We start from the raw sequence: 21,350 nt of genomic DNA, 5'->3' as shown, positions 1-21,350 counted from the left end.
TACTATATACCACGATCTGTTTGAAGCTGTGCTCCAACCTGTGCATTTTATTATTATTGTAGTTTAGTTTATATTCAATCCTGTGGATACAATTGCTTTATTTCTTAGACATGGATACTTACTATTACATATATATTAAGGGGCCATCCCTAATCAATCAACATAACGTATAATGCAACAAAATAAAGACGGATCTGAGATTCACTGACCGAGAGAAGTTCCAATGTCTATGGCTGATTAATTGAAATTTTCTGGGTATCGGTTTACCCTAAGAAATTAAAGTTCCATACACACAAGTTTAATATACTTTTCCGGTAACCAGTGGAGGCTCGATCTCTTAGATCCGTACCTGCCTTGATATCCACAAAACCTAAAAACTTATGAGGGAGATGGTCATTATAAGAAGACTAATGGACATCCATACATACCCTATATATTGCTGAAGTCGCCTATATATGTGAATAACATATGGACAGGCTTACTCTATCATCCAACAAAATTATAGAACCCATTTTCTAAAGGAATATATATATGAAGTTGTTCAAAACAACGGAGCCTAAAAGAAGTAGAACAAAAAAAGAAAATACAAAAATGTAGATTGAAATGAAAATGCTAGCAACAACCACCTTTCTTAGGAATCTGTTCATTACCAGGAACTATGATCCTTGTTCCCTTTAAAAGGCCTGAAGTCCCATTAGCATCTATTTCATCAACACTAAGACTTTTCTTACTGATTACACGATATATCTCTGTTAGTATTGTCAAAAATGCAGTTTCCACATTGGTGGCTTCCAGAGCTGATGTCTCCATAAAGAACAAGTTTTCTCTTTGGGCAAATTCCTGGGCATCTTCTATCGGCACAGCTCGAAGACTTCCTAGATCACTCTTGTTGCCTATGAGCATTATTACTATGTTCTTGTCTGCATGTCCCCTCAATTCCTCTAACCACCTTGACATATGATCAAAGGATTGCCGTTTCGTCATGTCATAAACTAACATTGCACCTACCGCTCCCCGGTAGTATGCACTCGTCACTGCCCTGTACCTGAAAATCAAATCAATTATATGTGCTACTATTTGATACAAGAATTCAGAATAACGTATCTGAACTACTCTTGTTTATCCTTTGTGTCATTATGCAATTCAAACAGTTCAAAATATATTGAAGGATAATAGACTTTTTTTGGTTTTGATTCAAGCTAACAAGACTATATACACAAGAGTGTCATTACAGTTCTTACATATGTGTCGGGCATACTGCTTTAAGTGTAACCCAGTGGCAAGTGATAAGAAGTTGCAGTATGCATAGATTGCTCAAATTCTTACATATTGAGCAACAATTTCAATAAAAGCAGCATAGTGTTTTCTATCAAGAAAAGCAAAGTGGCATTTCCTACAGAGGATGATATCGGGGTCCAAAGGAAAAGCACAATCAGTGTTTTGCTATTAGGAGTTTATGCACAACAGAGACAAAAAAGAAATTACAAGAAGACTGTGTCAGGGAGCTAATAATGCCACTTTATGCAATTTAGAATCCTTTAAACAAGGCAATTGAATCATCGAAGAAATTTATATCAGCAAATCCACAAAGAGAAGGCAGGAGAACAAATAAATACATGATAAATTTTAAGAAAAGAAATCCATTCTAGTCACTCTGTGAAAGGACTGGGAGGGTGGACCAAAATATGCTGAAATAAGTAAAATTAAGATATGAGATCCAATCTGGGTCTACTGAACCATAAATCTAGGATATTATTTGCAACTATAAAGAAACCAATCCAAGCTCATCAACTATACAATGAAACTTTTTTTTGGTAGAAAGGAAAGAAAACAAAAGGAAAAACAAATCGAAAGCCCAGTGACCACCCCAACCCAATATACACAGTTCTATAGCTGTTTTTTCCTTTGCTGCCATCGAAAATAAATCTACAGGAGCATCTTCAATGGCTACAAACCCAGTGGGAGAGTTCCCAGCCAGGTTAGCTAGCTTGTCAGCACAAAGATTGGCTTTTCTGGATATATGAAGGACCTGCACATCCTGGTTTGCAGCAAGGAAGCACATGATCATATAAATGATGTTACACAGAGGATGAAGATTAGGAGAACTGAAGTCTCCTTTTATGAGGTAGTGGAAATTCACATTTTTAGAAGAAGGATGGAAATTGGAAGATACAAGACATACGAATAGTATTAAGATACAATGAAACTTAAGCAAAGTGGATATTCGCACATATTTAGAAGGAGGGTGGAAATTGGAAGATACAAGACCTACCAATAGTCCTTTCAAAAAAGAGAGAAAGACATACGAATAGTATTAAGTTTCAAAGGTTGCCCATAATGTTCTAACATTTCTTGAAAGCAAATATTTTAATTTATCGAGTGGGGAGAAAAACAACAGTAGAAAGTCATACAAAGAACAAAAACAAACATAAGAAGAATAAGAAAAAAGAAGTGAAGACCAGACAAGGCATAAAGTCTATAATTATACCATGATAGGGAAAAGATTGCTGATGTACACATCAATGTTTCAGAATGAGCACAACCACCGTTAAATGGATTGTCATATTAAATTACCTCTTTTCAGAAAGCATCTATAATTAAGCAGTGATTCAAAGTATAAATAATAAAACTAATGTGATTTTTCTTCCAATTTCTTGTAAAGTACAGCTACACTGATTCAAATCGGTTTCTACATTCTGAAGTAGATTTGTCTCTCCTAATTACTCCAACCAGGGAATAACAGATAAAGGCTCTTGCATTGAAGGGAAGCAGAGGTTTGATTGAATTATGTATTCAGTTAAATTAGGTCTAATTCATTCTCAATCCTAGCCCTATCACCGCAGGACCCTCTAAACTTGATCAGAATCCTAAAAATTTCTCATTTGATCATTTGCCACTTTCAAATTTAAATCGACGAAAGAGACATAAAATCATGGGAAGAGAGTTTAAAGGCATACCTTTCTTGGCCAGCAGTATCCCAAATTTGTGCCTTAACAGTCTTGTTGTCGATTGAGAGCGTTTTCGTCTGGAATTCAACCCCAATGGTAGCTTTTGAATCCAAACAGAATTCATTTCTCGAAAATCTTGCTAAAAGCTGAGATTTCCCAACAGCTGAATCCCCAATCAATACAACTTTAAATACATAATCAATCTTTTGACTATAATCTACATAATTTGTCATTTTCAAAACAAAAAAATCAAATCTCAGATCTAAATTAATTCCCTGGATAGAAATATCCAGATAGAAATTAGTTTTTTTTTTCATTATGACTAAAACACTCTTATCCTATATTAATAATGTTGTTTATTCGAAATATATAACTGTTGTAATTTGACTATGTTCTTTGGATTTTAACCATTAAATCTTTATGATTATATTGGTTTCCAATGACATAATTATATTGGTTTCAATGACATCTGTATATAATATAAAACAGTAACGATAGAACTGACGTGTAACTTCCTCCTTTTTTACTGATAAAAAATATAATATATAATATAATATATTAATTTTAATTCTATTATTATATTTATCTATAAAAAAAATTATTTTATCCATACTATATCTAAGAGTTCTACAGAATTTAAATTAATCCCTAAAATCTCTCTAATTCTCTACACATCTATATATAATATAAAACAGTAACGATGGAACTGAGGTGTCACTTCCTCCTTTTTTAGTGATAAAAAATTTAATATATTAATTTTAATTTTATTATATATATTTATCTATAAAAAGATTATTTTATTCGTACTATATCTAAGAGTTCTAGAGAATTTAAATTAATCCCTAAAATCTCTCTAATTCTCTACACATCTATATATCTATATATAATATAAAACAGTAACGATGTAACTGAGGTATCACTTCCTCCTTTTTTAGTGATAAAAAATTTAATATATTAATTTTAATTTTATTATATATATTTATCTATAAAAAAGATTATTTTATCCATACTATATCTAAGAGTTCTACAGAATTTAAATTAATCCCTAAAATCTCTCTAATTCTCTACACATCTATATATAATATAAAACAGTAACGATGGAACTGATGTGTCACTTCCTCCTTTTTTAGTGATAAAAAATTTAATATATTAATTTTAATTTTATTATATATATTTATCTATACTCGCTAACCAATCTTTAATCAAAAAAATATATATTTATCTATAAAAAGATTATTTTATCCGTACTATATCTAAGAGTTCTAGAGAATTTAAATTAATCCCTAAAATCTCTCTAATTCTCTACACATCTATATTCTATATATAATATAAAACAGTAACGATGGAACTGAGGTGTCACTTCCTCCTTTTTTAGTGATAAAAAATTTAATATATTAATATTAATTTTATTATATATATTTATCTATAAAAAGATTATTTTATTCGTACTATATCTAAGAGTTCCACAGAATTTAAATTAATCCCTAAAATCTCTCTAATTCTCTACACATCTATATATAGTATAAAACAGTAACGATGGAACTGAGGTGTCACTTCCTCCTTTTTTAGTGATAAAAAATTTAATATATTAATTTTAATTTTATTATATATATTTATCTATAAAAAGATTATTGTATCCGTACTATATCTAAGAGTTCTACAGAATTTAAATTAATCCCTAAAATCTTTCTAATTCTCTACACATCTATATATCTATATATAATATAAAACAGTAACGATGGAACTAAGGTATCACTTCCTCCTTTTTTAGTGATAAAAAATTTAATATATTAATTTAAATTTTATTATATATATTTATCTATAAAAAGATTATTTTATCCGTACTATATCTAAGAGTTCTACAGAATTTAAATTAATCCCTAAAATCTCTCTAATTCTCTACACATCTATATTATATAATATAAAACAGTAACGATGGAACTGAGGTGTCACTTCCTCCTTTTTTAGTGATCTAGATATAATATAAAACAGTAATGATGGAACTGAGGTGTCACTTCCTCCTTTTTTAGTGATAAAAAATTTAATATATTAAATTTAATTTTATTATATATATTTATCTATAAAAAGATTATTGTATCCGTACTATATCTAAGAGTTCTAGAGAATTTAAATTAATCCCTAAAGTCTCTCTAATTCTCTACACATCTATATATAATATAAAACAGTAACGATGGAACTGAGGTGTCACTTCCTCCTTTTTTAGTGATAAAAAATTTAATATATTAATTTTAATTTTATTATATATATATTTATCTATAAAAAAGATTATTTTATCCGTAATATATCTAAGAGTTCTACAGAATTTAAATTAATCCCTAAAATCTCTCTAATTCTCTACACATCTATATATAGTATAAAACAGTAACGATGGAACTGAGGTGTCACTTCCTCCTTTTTAGTGATAATAAATTTAATATATTAATTTTAATTTTATTATATATATTTATCTATAAAAAGATTATTGTATCCGTACTATATCTAAGAGTTCTACAGAATTTAAATTAATCCCTAAAATCTCTCTAATTCTCTACACATCTATATATCTATATATAATATAAAACAGTAACGATGGAACTGAGGTATCACTTCCTCCTTTTTTAGTGATAAAAAATTTAATATATTAATTTTAATTTTATTATATATATTTATCTATAAAAAGATTATTTTATCCGTACTATATCTAAGAGTTCTACATATTTTAAATTAATCCCTAAAATCTCTCTAATTCTCTACACATCTATCTATATATAATATAAAACAATAACGATGGAACTGAGGTGTCACTTCCTCCTTTTTTAGTGATAAAAAATTTATTATATTAATTTTAATTTTATTATGTATATTTATCTATAAAAAGATTATTTTATCCTATATATCTAAGAGTACTACAGAATTTAAATTAATCCATAAAATCTCTCTAATTCTCTACATATCTATATATAATATAAAACAGTAACGATGGAACTGAGGTGTCACTTCCTCCTTTTTTACTGATAAAAAAATATAATATAATATATAATATATTAGTTTTTATTTTATTATTATATTTATCTATAAAAATATTATTTAAAGTAAATGTGAAAATCAAATAATAATATTTAATTTATATAACACATTTATGTCATTAATTGTAATTATTAGATTGTATTTTTATTAATATTTATATATTAAGATGAATCCGTGCATCGCACGGGCCAAAAACTAGTAATTAGTTATGATTTCAAACATTAATTATCATTTTTTTCTTTTTATTTAAGATTTTTTTTTCTTTATTTATATTAATCCAAATAACACGTATTATTTGTATTTCTTCTTTTTTTTTTCCTAAATTTAAAATTTTATTTATTTAATTATAAAATATAATGTTAATAAGCAAGATCAATTTTATTCTTAACGTTTTAATGATGTTTAATTATAAAATACAATGTTACCCTAATATTGATAATAAAAAGTAATTTTATCTCTAAAATAATCATTTTTAGTCGATTTCAAACATTATTAAAATACACATATATTATATACATATGTTTTACACTAGTTGGATATCAGTTGGTTTTTAAAAAATATTTTGCATATTTTGTCATTAATTTGGTCGGCTCAACAAAAGCTCATGAGCAACTCGGCGATCGGCTCAATAAAAGCTCGGCTCGAATCGGTTCGATTTATAAACAAACCGCTTGCGAGCAGGCTCGGTTATAGGCTCGTGAACGAGTTCATAACCAAACTCGATTATAATGTTCACGAACAACATTGATTTAGGATTTTTTTTCTGAATTACCACCAGATCACTTCATATCTTCATATGTTCATCACATTCACTTCTCCTTCTCCAATGCCTCTTTTCATTTCCGCCTCCCTCACCTCACAATATTTTTTATTTAATGACTAAAAGAAGGTTTTAAATGTTTATTCATGTAAAATTGTATTATTTTATTTGCTAAACATGCTATTATTTTATTTGATATTATTTCATTCGTGAACAAAAGAAACGAGCTGCTCGCAATCAAGCTCGTGAATAAAATAAATGAGCAGCTCATGACCTAAGCTCGTGATTAAGATAAACGAGATGTCTCATGACTAGCTCGTGAACAAACGAGTTGGATCATGAACAAATGAGTTGGCTCGTGAGCAGCTCGTGAACGAACAAGCTTCTAAACGAGTTGAGCTCAAACACAAATTTGAACTCGAACAGAGCTCGAAGCTTGGCTCAAGCTCATTAACATTATGATGAGCCGAGCTTGAGCAGGCCAAAGCTTGGCTAAAGCTTGGCTCGGCTCGATTATAGCCCTAGCTGTAATTGAGTCGAGTTTTGGCATATTCAAGCTCGGCTGATCAGAAAATTGACTAGCTCGATCTCAATATTCTGTTTGTGAGCTGCTTACGAACTGTTCAAGAATTTGTTCACGAGCTCTGTTACCCACCGGCTCATTAGTTTAGTTCATGAACACGTAAACAACTCATTAATTATGTTCATTGATTGTATTGATTTGAAATTTTCTTAACATAAAACTACATAGTTTTAAAATCTACAAAACTAAAGTTTACACAAAACTACGTTGTTTTACATTTCCTTCTTTATATAAATATTATTATTAAAAAAAATCGAACCACACATGCTCACGAGCGTGTTCATGAATATTATAATCGAGTTTTCTCATAAATTTGTTTATGAACCTATAATCGAGCTTGCTCGTGTACTTGTGAGTCGAGCTTCGTCGTGTTCAAGCTCGACTTGTTTATAAATCGAGACGAATACGATTGAGCTTCTTATCAAACCAATATATATTATTAGACATGTTCATGGGCCGGGTCCAACGGGCGTTTGTCTAAAAATGCTCAGTCCAAGCCCAGTCTCACCCGCTGTTAATTTTTTTTAATTAAAGGCTGGTTATCGAGGAGGAGCCGAAGACGGACATCCCAGCAAAGCTGGCACCCCCGACCTCAACCCCATGACCCCCGAACCAATATTATTAAAAGAGAAAATAAAAAAACCGAAACAAAAGAATGAAAGAAAAAAAAATTACAGAACAAGATCAAGAGAAACGGTAAGAGCACCGTCCTCCCCTATTATGAAGAAAAGACGATTCACAGAAGCTCGGAATATCATCCCACCACGTAAAACTAGAAGCTGTCCGTCCAAAGTTTGCAAGAAAGTTTGCAACCTGATTACCTTCGCGGAAAATATGAGAAACAACACAGTTCATAGCTTCAACCTGTGTCAAACAATTTAACCAATTTTGTCTAATTACCCAAGGAACCGATGTGGATTTGGATTTCAGCATCTGCACAACATACATAGAGTCGCTTTCAATCTAAATCTTCCGCCAACCTTTGTTGTAAGCCAAATCAATAGCATGAACAGCCGCAGATAGCTCAGCAAGGAAGGCAAACGAACTGGTGATTGGAAAAGCAAATGCTCCCAAACACAAACCAGTACTTGATCGAAAAATTCCTCCGCACCCGGCCGGTCCAGGGGAACCCAAAACAGAGGCATCAGTGTTAATCTTCGTCCAATCCCTCGGAGGAAGCTGCCAAACAACCGGGATAATTCGCGGCCCTTTAGCATACCTTTTAGGAATCCCGAGCTCTCCCAAAATTTGTGATTCCACTAACGAATTCCAAGTAGTACCCCGACCCGTGTGAGAAGATTCTCTTAAAACTCTCCAAATGCGTCTTAAAACCATTACTGTTTCCGGTTTTTCATCCTAAAAAATGCATCTATTCCGAGTAATCCACAATGCCCAAATAGAATTTCCAATTGTAGATGCCCATAATTCAGAAATTTGAGAGCTAAAACGTTGAACTATGGCATCACTTATGAGATCTTTAAGTGTCGAGCTTGTGTTGATCCGACGTCCAAACAACGAGCTAATACCTTGCCAGATAATTCTAGCAAACGGACAAGTGACGAAAAGATGATCAATTGATTCCACATCAGACAAACATAAGCTACAACGCGAGACAATAAAACAAACACGAAATCTTAGCTTGTCGTGAGTAGGCAAATAACCGAGATAGGCACGCCATGCGACCAAAGAATGTGCAGGAGGAATGCATGGATGTCGAAGGAAACGACACCATTGCTGCTGATCAACCGGATCCCTAAGCCAAGCATACAACAAATTAACAGTAAGAACCCCACTCATAGCAGGCTTCCACACGCATTTATCATCTGCATCCTTTCCACGCTTAATGCGTCGAACCCTACCCTCAACTTCAGAAGGAAGCATAGGTAGGTTATTCCAACTATCTCCATCCAAATAAATTTCGACTGAATCTGAACAAGAACGTTGTTGTCGAGCAGTTAACCCAACTTGAGCAGCCAGAGAGGGACACATCCAACCCCCGTTCCAAAAGTTTAAGACCAAGTTCTGACCAATCCACCAGATACAATGTTGCGAAATTTCCAAATAAATGCCCTTAACCGAAGCCCAAACAGACGAGTTTAAAACCAATTGACGTGGCTGTCCCACTTTGTTTAAGAATCGGGTTCTCAGTAAGTTAAAACAGAGCGAGTTGTCCTGAATTAAGCCCCAAGCCATCTTCCCAGTCAGAGCTTTGTTTAAAAGAAACAAATCCTTGATACCAAGCCCTCCATCTTTGAGACTTTGACAACAGACTTTCCAAGGAACCGTTACCAGCTTCCTACAGTGAATTGAACCGGACCATACAAAATTTTGCATACATTTAGTCATACGGCGAAGCAACGCAGCAGGCCACTTATAAATAATAAAAGAATGAATAAAGCTCCCAGTGATAACAGAATTTACCAGGGCAACTCTACCAGCCATTGATAAACAGTTGCCCTTCCATTTAGTAAAATGGGCAAGGACCCTATCCATCAAACAATTTAAATGTGAAGTTTTTGGCCGGCAAAAAAATAACGGGATACCAAGATAACGAAAAGGAATCTCCCCTCGACGAATTCCAATTAAACCAGCCAGATGATTCCCACGTCCAGTAGTGACAAAAGAACCTAGGAAAAGCTCTGACTTATTCCAGTTAACACATTGACCTGAAATAAAGCCATACATCTCAAAGACTTCCTTGATAACAACAAGATTATTCACAGAAGCCCTGCAAAATAAAAGAATATCATCCGCATATAATAAGTGAGTGGGAAAGACCCCTCATGAGGTATAACGCATCGGATTCAGACGTCCAGTGCTACTCAAAAGTAGAAGCCAGCGACTAAGAAAGTCCTCAGCAATTCCAAATAGAATAGGAGATAACGGATCACCCTGTCTAACCCCTCTAGAGCATTTGAAATAGCCACTAATGACACCATTATTGAGAATTGATATCCGAGCAGCTGATAAAATGTTTAAAATCCAATCCCTGAATTGCAAAGAAAAACCAAACGCATCCATTACAGCCAATAAAAAATTCCAGTTTATTGTATCAAATGCTTTCTTGATATCCACTTTTAAAGCCAAATTTCCGCCAAAGCATCTTTTCCGAAGCATATTGGTGCCCTCTGAAGCCAGGGATATGCATTGATGGATACTCCTTCCAGGAATGAAACCAAACTGATTCTGTGAAACAATGCGGGAAGCAACCAAAGCGAGCCTGTCAGCCAAAATTTTTGCAATAATTTTATAGCTGAAGTTGCTCATAGCAATGGGCCTAAAATGGTCCAAAGAAAACGCCCCCTCAATTTTCAGAATAAGGACCATAATGCTTGAACTCAAACCAGGATAAATCAAACCACTCATAAAAAAACTTCTGACCATAGCAAAGACATCTGATCCAACAATATCCCAAAAAGTCTGAAAGAAAACCCCAGTAAACCCATCAGGTCCAGGCGAACTGCCTTTATCCATCGCAAAAACAGCCAAGCGAACCTCATTCATATCCGGACATTTAATTAGCGAATCATTATCCGAGTCAGAGACCATACGCGGAACAATATCATAAACTAAATCATAATTATGTGGCAGGGTGTCCTCATTTTTAAACAAATTTGAGTAAAAATCAGCAGTATGCGTACCAATTATTTGTGGATTAGAGACCATTTCATCCCCAATTTGTAGGACAGATATCCCAGACGCCGCAGCGCGAGCGGAAACCATACGATGAAAGAAACTAGTATTCCGATCTCCCTCTTTTAGCCATTTAACCCTGCTTTTGTCATGCATGAAAGCCTCTTTTTGGCGTAGAACATTATCAAGATGGGCATGTGCATTAAGCTCAGCATGATGAAGATCAGAAGAGTGACCATTTTTAGAAATATCCGCCTGAATCAGAGCTAACTGAGATTCAGCATCAGTAATATTGACATCAATGTCCCCAAAAACTTCTTTATTCCAGCAGCGAAGGACATGGCGAAGCCTCCTAAGTTTATCACACAAAGCTTGCATTGGAGGCAATCTAGGATGAGTCCCATTCCAAAAATTAGCAATAACCTCCCTAATACTCGGGTGCATACTCCACATAGATTGAAATCTAAAACGAGAAGCAATACGATTACCCTTCGAACAACTAAATAACAAAGGACAATGATCAGAATGATGACGCGGCAGAGCATTGCAGCTAACTGAATCCCAAAAATCCGTGAACAAAGCAGATAGCAAAACACGGTCCAGACGACTTTCAACTCTCGCAGAACCAGCTCTGCCATTAGACCACGTAAAAAACGCCCCCTGCGAAGAAAGATCAACAAAAATTCCCGAGTCAATAAACTCACGAAACTCTCTACATGGTCGCGAAGTAGGAGGCCGACCAGATTTCTCATGAGAGCCAAGGACCGCGTTAAAATCACCAATGAGAATCCAATTCCCTTTTAATCTACTTTGATGAACCAAAATATCCTCAAACATATTGACACGACGATTTGCCCAGACACTACCATAAACAAAACAAACAAAAGTGTTCAGAGTCGACAATCTCAGGATAACATATTGATCATGCCGAACATGGATACTAGAAGCAAGAGAGGAATTACTCCTAGCAAAAACCCAAAGAGTAGGAAGCTCCCTATTATTCATGGCCACCAAAGAAAAACCAAGTTTTCTCCAAAAGGCATCACTCACTGAGTTGAACTCCACCATAGGCTCAGCCAAACAGAAAAAATCCGGTTTATGAAGCAAACACAAACGATATAAGTAACCCTGGGTATCCCTATTTTGGATACCCCTACAATTCCAAAAAAGAACAATCATTTAAAACGAACCGGAGGTTTACTGGCTCGCTTATTGCGAGATGGCAAATTCTCCGTTGTTGTCATTATTCTTTCCCTACGTCTTCCTTTCTTAGCGATGACAATGTTCCAGCTATTTTCCTCCTCCTCCGCCATATCAGCCCATGATTTAGTGTGCGAAGATGATTCAGACGTTGAATCGACACCCTTACAAACAGAAAGAATATTATCCATCCCAGGAGATGCTGGCCGATCAACATCATTGCAAATAATCTCATCTTCCATTCTGATCTGTGGACTGCCAGGCAAAGCCGAATCAACCTTCTCCACCAGGGTTCGAGCAGCAACAGAAGGCCCAAGCTCTGAAATAATCCGGGAAGTGACCTGCTGAACCGGAACCACATTCTGCACATGGTTTGGTTTTTTCCCCAGTGTCGTATCCTGTGAAACCATGATACGCTTCCTTTCACTGATCACAGCCTCTGAAGCTTTTTCTTGCTCCTTCCGAACCCCAATTGGTTTTATATTTTTCCTACAATCATATGCCATGTGACCAATATTTGAACAAACTTTACAAAAGCTTGGGAGTCGTTCATACACAACATCAATCCAAATTTGCTTACCTTCCCATTCAATACCCAGTTTAACAGGTAAATCATTAATCAAATCAACATCAACTAACATCCTGGCATAATGCCCAAATTCACCTTCAAGAGTGGTACTATCAAATCTGATAAGCCCGCCAATGCCTTTAGCAATATCTGACAGAATTTGGGGATTTCAGTATTCCCATGGAAGAGAGTATAATCTAACCCAAACCTGGGCATTCGTTGATTTCACAGCATAAGGGTCAAAGTTCGGAGTCCATGGTTGCAAGCGAAAGCTTCCCGGCTTAATATTAATAGTTCCCCGCGCGAGCAGCTGAGATTTAATCTCCTGAGAATCCAAAACAACATGGAAAAATCCTCTCCCAATAGAAATTAGGCGCCAGGGATTCTTCAAACCCCAAAGCTTTGTTAATGCTTCCTTCAAAGCAGGGACCTTCCATGGGGCGTCCCCCTTATTGAGAATTAACCTACCAATAAAAGAAGACGAACACATAGCAACCCGTCTATCATAAGCAGACTGATTAATTCTTACCGATCTAAGACCTCCAATATCCGAGATCACAGCAGATGAGATGGGTGCCGAATCCAAATTCCCAACAAGAGCCTTTGCAAATGATCTTCCTAAAACCCCAGAATTTGAATTATTCTGGGTCAATCCCGAAGTCTGCGGCGGCGCGATCAATCCTGATTTCAACGGCGGCGGAACTCCGTGCAACGGCGGAACAGGAGCCTTAGGATTGAATAAAACCCCAATACTGAGATAATTATCCAAGTAATCCATGGAAGAAGAGATGGGAACCTCTCTAACCAGTGAACCAGAAGCCATAGACAAAAATTGAGCCCAAGCGTCAAATTGCAGAAACAAGACGCCGTGAGAGGAGTCGACTCATTATTATACTTTCAAATAATAACTTATTATTATATTCGAACCAACTTTATGAAATGGATTTATACTAACCCACCACTACTGTGCCCTCACCCGCTGTTAATTTAGTCGGGCGCGGGGCTCAAAAATCAAATCCCAAGCCCAGTCCATATAAGCCCACCTAAATATATATGTATAATTTTTTAATAATAAAAAATTAAATTATACTTAAAAATAAATATTAGTATATAAATATATAGATTTATTAATTAATATTAATAGATGGGTCAGGCTAGATCGGCCTGTGCTATTTTTATAAATTTCAAACCCGTCCAAAAAAGAGACGGGATTTAGCAGGCATGGGCTGGGTTGGGCCTAGAGATAAATTTTTATGTCCAAGCCCAGCCCAGGGGACACGGGCCTGGACGGGTACCCGCGCCTGTGAACAGATCTATATATTATCCATCTCCATTAAGATGAATCCTCCAGAGAAAGCGACGACATGGAATCTCTGCCTCGTCGACAATTCTAATTACAATATAGTGCTTTAAATCTTAATTTTAAATACTTGAACGTTACTCAATAATATAAATGTTATATCATGTACAATTGAATAAATTAAAATCTAATCATTCGAGAGTTTTTCTTGAACCTAAAATTATAGGCTTGTTGAGTTTCCAGCTCGAGTCGAGCTTTAAAACTCTAAGTTAGACGAGCTTCGAGCTCGAGCCCGATCTTTCCAATTCTCGAGCCGAGCCGAGCCGAGTCTGCATAGGTTAGGTATCAGTTCGGCTTATCAACACCCCTAATATCCACTACAAATGTACGTTATGTTATTTCAATCGCCTACAATCTTTTTTTCTTCAACGCCAAACACATTTTTTTTACCGAGTAATTTTCCATAACTTTATTTTCCTGCTCATTTGAATCAAATTCATCTTATTGTTTAGAATTTTCAAGAAATAATCTATCACCATAGTCTTTTTCATCAGTGTCAAAAATTTATTCTATTATTTTTGCTCTATAATTTCTTTATCCATATCCTCCATTGTTTAAAAGCAAATTTCAACTAAAAGAATGATGCTTAGAAAAAATGATTACAACTAGGGGTGCAAACGAGCTTTGGTAGTTTGCAAACTATTCGAGCTCGGCTCGGTGAAAGCTCGATCAAAGCTCGGCTCGATAGGACTCGACTCGAGTTCGGGATCGGCTCGAGCACTAACGAGCTGAGTCCGAGCTTCCTCAGGTTCGGCTCGAAAGCTCGCGAGCAGGCTCGATTATTTTTAGTTACTATATATATTTCATTATATATATATTTAATATATATTTCATTGGTTATTATTTGTTTTCATCACAATTCACAACTCAAATAAGATTTAACACATAAAAAATGACACAAACCTGATTGTTTTTCTTTATAAATATTTTAAATTCTTATGGAGTATGTTATAAGGCTTTTCTGTTTTTTTACACTACTTAATCTATACATGTATAATGAATTTGGTTAAAGCTCGTTAGAAGCTCGATAAAAGCTCGGCTCGGTCAAAGCTCGACCAGATTCGGTCAAAGCTCGATCAGATTCGGTCAAAGCTCATCAAAGTTCGATTCGAGAGGGCTCGACTCGAGATATTAACGAGCCAATACCGAGCCTACCTAGGGTTCGGCTCGGTTACACCCCTAATTACAACACAAATGAGTTTTTTTTTTATTGATTTTGCTTAAATAAGTTCGGATGTGGCTTTTGTAATTTTTTTTATAATTTTTTATTAGTTTAAGTAATTAATAAATACTTATATAATCCAAAGAATTAAAAAAAATTGAAACACTTTTTTTTTCTAATTCCATGGATTGATTAGAATGGCATGGTTCAATGAATCATTTGTACGGTATATTCGTTTTTTAAATGATTATAAGATACTAAAAATTTAACATTAATTTCAAGAGTCTAATAAATACTATCTTAAATAACTACAAGTTTCAATATGTAAAAAAGAAAAAGTCTATATTTATGAAAGGGTAATTATGATATTTCAAGTGACAAAAATCTAATTCCATCCATTCTATCCCTATTTTTTCTATCCATTTAGCATTGTCCTATACAAATCGAGTTCATATATATTCAGGTGAATCAAAATATGGGAGTTGAAAAAACAATATAAACGTAAGAATGTGCATAAATGCAATTCGGTAATTCTGGAATTTTTGTTTTCTTTAATTTTTTGTAAATTGCAGAGAAACTGTTTGCGAAAAGAGATCGATGGAGAAAGCACAGACCAACGGCCTACTGAAAGTTTGTTATTTAACGGTCATGCTAAGCTATATGTACTACAAGAAAAACAAGTAGTAATGAGAAGAAAATAATGATAATAAGAAAATTCTCATCGAAAGATAAATATAATGAGAAGAAATAATATCATTAAGTATCATTAAGCAATCAATTTATTTTTTTAGATTGTTTTTTAAATATATTCTCATTAAATGAGAAAAACATAATGAGAATATGAAGTATTTTCATTAAAACATATCATCAATAGTTACAATAAGAATAAATAATATCATAAATACTAAAATAAAATAAGAGTTTATTTATTATATATCTTTATTAAATATTTGTCAAATTTTTAGAGCCGAAATTTTTAGGCGCCATCCACTCACCCCTCCCCCCCCCAAATATTTGACTAAAATATTTCACGCGCCATCTATTCCCCAAATTTTCACAAAACCTAATTAATTGTAAAAGAAATAAACACTTTATCCCCGATCTCTCTTCGAGTTCTAGGTTATCTTCACTTTCTTCTCAATCCCATTCGACGTCTTCATCGGACTTTTCAAACTCTGTCTCAGAAAAATTCATCCAATCACTTCTCCCAGATCAGCTTCTCGTCGTGTGGTAGTTGTATCATCGCGGTCAGCGATTGAAGAATGCTACACCAACAATGGTATCCGTTCTTGCCAGTCGCTCCAAATTTCCAGTGGCGCTAGTATTTTTTGGATGTCGAGAGGATGGAACAACGATTTAGGGCTATGAAAGGGGAATCTTTGAACCATTTCTTGAATGTTTCAAGCTTTAGTGAGCATACTATTGTGGATATTGCTAATGTGGTCAAGTTGAATCCTCATATCCCACTTGATAAAGCCTCTTTGGTCAGTTATGGAATTTCAACCGATCATACATACTCATTTTCAATTTTAGATCTTTTCTTGATTCAAATGGTATATATTTTCTAATGCAGATGTTGAAGATTGGGATTGGCAGGTGTAGGAGCACTGTGGAAGACGGCAGGAGTGGAGGAGGGATCCACGGTGGCCCATCTTGCTGCTCATCTTGGTCATCAGGTCAGGTTTCCTTCTCCCTCTCTCTTACATTTGTACATAAAGTTGTATCGTTTATGATATGGTTCAGACCCACACCTTCACAAAAGTATAGATTTGTTCATTTGAAACAGGACATGTTCATTTGAATTGAATTAATATCATTTTAAAATTTGAAACATGACATGTTCCTTTGGATATTCTGTGATATTTTCTAAGAGCATTGAGCATGAAATTGTTTACTTCTAGCTATTCATGAAGGAACACGGGTTCAATTTCATTGTGTAATTCATAATTTGAGTTTATGCAGTAATGCTTTAATTGGCTAATTTACTTTGAAGTTTTCAGGCATTAAATGGATTTTCATGGCAAAACCAATGACACAGAAATAACTCTTGTTTTGTTTCACACTAGAGACACTAGTATATGCTTAAATGTAAGTTCAACACAATGACTTGGTAATAGTAATAGTTTCCAGTTTAGATTAATCATCGTTGGCAGAAGACTCTCACTGCCTCTCTTCAGATCTTTTCATACTATACATATATATAATCACTTATGTTCAGTACCTCTATAGAGTCTCCTCTGGTTATCTACTCTTCAGCAATTTTGGTTCTCTCTTCTTGAGTCTTCAAATCTAGTAATTTTCTTCTGCATCTTTCATCCTCTCTCTTTGGTTGTTCATGCCATTTCATTTGAGTGTGTTCATTATACGATGTTGCTGATTAATTTTGGGTTGCAGATTGATTAAGTTGAATGTAACTTTTGGGTCTTGACTTTAGATTCATGAACTCGGTGTTATATTATGAGAAATTAATTGCCCTAAATTATGATTTTCTTTTCAAAATTGTTGAAATCATTTGTCCTAAACTATTCTGGCTTTCCTTCGTCAATTATTGATCCATGAGAGGGTGAGATTAAATCGCAGTATGTAAAATTGGTGTGGAAATATGGAAGAGAGTGGCTTGAATGCTTTAGGATTCAAAAGTATGACATTGAAGCCAAGTGAGTTCCATAACCTGCCCAATGGCAGTAGAAGGAAGGTCATATTGCATTTGCTGATAGAATGTGAAAATTTTCATGAGCTATAATGCAACTTTATTTTGAGATGCGAGTTGTCGTGGTTTCTTGGATGGGCCATTACAAGTAGTAGAAACAGATTGAGATAAAGAGATGTTGAAAGGTTTTAAGAGGAAGAGAGTAAAAGGAGATGCAGGGAAGAATAAAGTTAAAAATAATGCAGGGGATTCAAAATAAGTGATAAATGTATGCTCTCTTCAATTCAATTTTGCATAAATTTGACTTAGGACATTTCAAATAACAAGTTGCCAAATCAAATAATAATTCTTATCTTCTTTGGTTAAGGTAAGATCAGATGCTCATATAAGTTAGATAATCACTATAATACTTAGACAATATTCAATATATCAATTTAGGGCAAAGACTATTAGATGAGATCATGTATCTACTAGTTTTTCGTAATTAGCTTACATTTACATATCACTATTTCCCACACTTTTGTTTCTACACGCATTTTTTGTTAATTAGTTTGGTAAGTATTAATTTTTTTGTTAATCAGTATTAAGACGCTATTTACATTTGCCCCTCACTTTCTTATCAAATCCCCAACAGACTTCAACATTAATACCATTTTTTCAATATTCAAGTTGGGGATACGCTCATGCCCCTATCACTAGTTTTTGAAGTAAGAAGCATGTTAACCAGTTCTGTAATAGAACAGGACCAGTTCTGTTTACAGAACTGGTGAACATGCTTCTACATGAAGTATACTTCATGTGAAGATATGTTTCTTTAGCAGTTGTTGTCTTTTGTAGGTTATTTTGATTTGCTTACAATAGTTGTAGCCCATTTTATTATCTCTATCTAGGTAGAGTGTATCTGCTATATTATCTATGTGCAGGAAACTCATTTTTGTAGCTGTCATACCACAGATAATTTTAAGAACTAAGAACCTTTTGGTTGCTTAATCATGATCTAGAACAATTTTGTCTCATACTCATAATACAGTCTAATTGCATAGTATTCTATCATTTGTGTTGTAATTACAGGAATATCTGTTTCAATTCTGTCAGTTGCCAACCTAGAGATTCCTATAAAAAGGCCATTGACAGTTGATGCTACAACTAAGATTCTGCAGACGCCACAACTAGAGTCTATAGGTATGATCCTTCAAACTCTGGATACTTCAAACTTGCTTACTCTGTTTAAGGTGTGAAAAATGTCATCAACAGATGCATTTGACACAAATATCGATTGATGTCTGTCTCTTTAAAATGAATGTTGAATGTTGTTAAACCGATTTAAGATTAAACGAGATGAAAGACGTATCGAGAAATGGGTTCTAAGAATAGCTTTTGATGATGAAGAACATCCATATCTCCCGAAGCATAATCTGTACAGGCAGAAAGAACAATTTAGTGATGGTTTAGGCTATAACTGGACTGATGGTCTTAAAGCACATGCTGCACAAAATGTACATAAAAATTGGGCTTATTTTTCGATTTTATATCCTTCTTTTCCGTGATTGTAATCACTTTTTTTTTATGTTTTAAAATGTTTCATGTTACAGATAAGGAGATACAAAATGTGCATGTTGCACAAAATTTAGTGATGGCTTAGGCTATAACTGGACTGATGGTCTTAAAGCACATGCTGCACAAATGTACATAAAAATTGGGGTTCATGATTCAGCTTATGAGAAACAGGTACCAGTAGCAGTAGCAGAAGGACAAATTGTAGCACCAAAAATAATTGATAATATACCAAAATTGGTAGATGTTGGAGCTGCTAGAAGTAGGTGAGGAGTAAGTAAATGTAATGTTATCCAATGTTAATTGCCTTGAAGTAACAGTAGTATTAAGTACTTAAGTGTACAACTAGGTCCCTTAAATTGCTTAGATATTACAGGCTCCTTTTATGTATTTTTTCACATGTATTCTCCATAAAAATGGTAACTAGTAAAGGATATAAAAGTTATGAACTAACTATTATTGAATACACAATAAGACTTTTATACACCTGACCACTTAGTTATATTGTTGATATAAAGTCCTTCGGTATGTATAGATGTGTTATTAGTGTTAGTTTTCTTTTATCTAATATTAAAGGGCGGCCCGGTGCACTACGTGTCCCCGTTCAGCGAGGGTCCGGAGAGGGATCCCACCATAATTAGTAAATCAAAGCCGAGTTTTATTCTCTACAATCAGGTTTCAGCTCTGGCCTCTTTTTCGCCTGTCCAGCCCTAGGGCCACACCTCCTCTGTTTCCTGCAATTCCAGCCCCAGTGCCACACCTCGTCTGTTTCCTGCAATTTCATAGTGGTTGAATAGATTTAAGTAATTGGGAACTTGGGATTAAAGCTTAGTTGATGTATACAATGTTGTTTGATAATTATGTTTCTTAAATGCAGGGAAATATGCTGCTTGTGAGAAGGAATATCCTCCGTTTACTGCTATAGAAGAGGACGACATTGAAATTCAAGAACAGAATCTTCTATAAGATTCGACTAGTGGTAAAGTTTGGTTCTTTCTGTTCATTTCTCAATTCCATATTGTTATTGATCATCTGAATCTACCACGAAGGGTATTGCATCAAGGAATTGGGACAAGGGGTAATAGGGATGTAAGGAAGGGTGGATCACGAGTTCACAAGCGACATCGAATGCCAAGAGCTGAAGATTCTGATGATTCTCTTCTTGTGGATGAACTGGACCAAGGTCCTGCTATTCCTTGGGCTCGAGGAGGTAGCCCATCTGGTCCACCTTGCCTCTTTGGAGGACTAGACATGCATGGATCCTCAATATGGGGACTAAATGTTGCTGCATCTGGCTGGGGTCATCAGGGTGATACTGTTGCTACATTGACTTCTGGGATCTAAACTGCTGGGCCAAGCTCCAAAGGCAGAGCAGATATCCAACCATTACAAGTTGATGATAGTGTAAGTTTTAATGAAATAGGTGGCCTTTCAAGATATATTGATGCGTTGGAAACTTAATATCCTGTACATGTTGATAGCTTAGTGAATTTTCATAAATTGAACATTATAGTCAAGAATGTCTTTCCATTTTCAGCTATCAAGTGGGCTTACCATCAACTGAAGACAGATCATTGTGTTTTGAACGTTTAATTGAAGCTGCCTTATCAGTCTTCTTAGAGGGAATGAGCAACAAATCTCAAGAATCGACCCTTCCTGAACTTCCGAAGGTGAATAAAGTGGCAAGTGGTCCAAAGGCCTCAAAGTTAAAAGCTAGGATAGAAGCAGAGCAACATGCCCTTCGTCGAATGAGGATGTGCCTCAGAGATGTTTGCAATAGGTAAGGACCTTTAAATAATTCTGTTCTCTTTTATAACTATTAATTCTATTGTTTCGACTTTGCTTGTATTGATGGATGGTCTAGATTCCAGAGGACAAGTAGTTTTGATTGGAGCAACCAACAGA

At 34.7% G+C, this 21,350-nt stretch overlaps 1 protein-coding gene and 1 long non-coding RNA gene across 2 annotated transcripts; one reads left to right on the top strand and one right to left on the bottom strand.

The window, feature by feature from the left end:
* Positions 1-477: 477 nt before the first annotated feature.
* LOC136209607 (ras-related protein RABA4d) lies at positions 478-3,315 on the bottom strand. Its single transcript, XM_066001129.1, has 2 exons — positions 2,958-3,315; positions 478-1,045 (listed from the first exon to the last, which is right to left on the bottom strand). The coding sequence occupies exons 1-2, from the start codon at positions 3,263-3,265 to the stop codon at positions 613-615; spliced, it is 741 nt and encodes a 246-aa protein (XP_065857201.1). The 5' UTR covers positions 3,266-3,315; the 3' UTR covers positions 478-612.
* Positions 3,316-18,827: 15,512 nt separating this feature from the next.
* LOC136208445 (uncharacterized) lies at positions 18,828-20,852 on the top strand. The gene is made up of 4 exons (XR_010677144.1): positions 18,828-19,073; positions 19,484-19,619; positions 20,323-20,424; positions 20,495-20,852. It is a non-coding gene; the product is annotated as an uncharacterized lncRNA (long non-coding RNA).
* Positions 20,853-21,350: the final 498 nt, after the last annotated feature.

This window comes from Euphorbia lathyris, chromosome 10, assembly GCF_963576675.1.
Source record: "Euphorbia lathyris chromosome 10, ddEupLath1.1, whole genome shotgun sequence".
NCBI classification, from domain to species: domain Eukaryota; kingdom Viridiplantae; phylum Streptophyta; class Magnoliopsida; order Malpighiales; family Euphorbiaceae; genus Euphorbia; species Euphorbia lathyris.
This window is presented reverse-complemented; position numbering and strand designations above follow the sequence as displayed.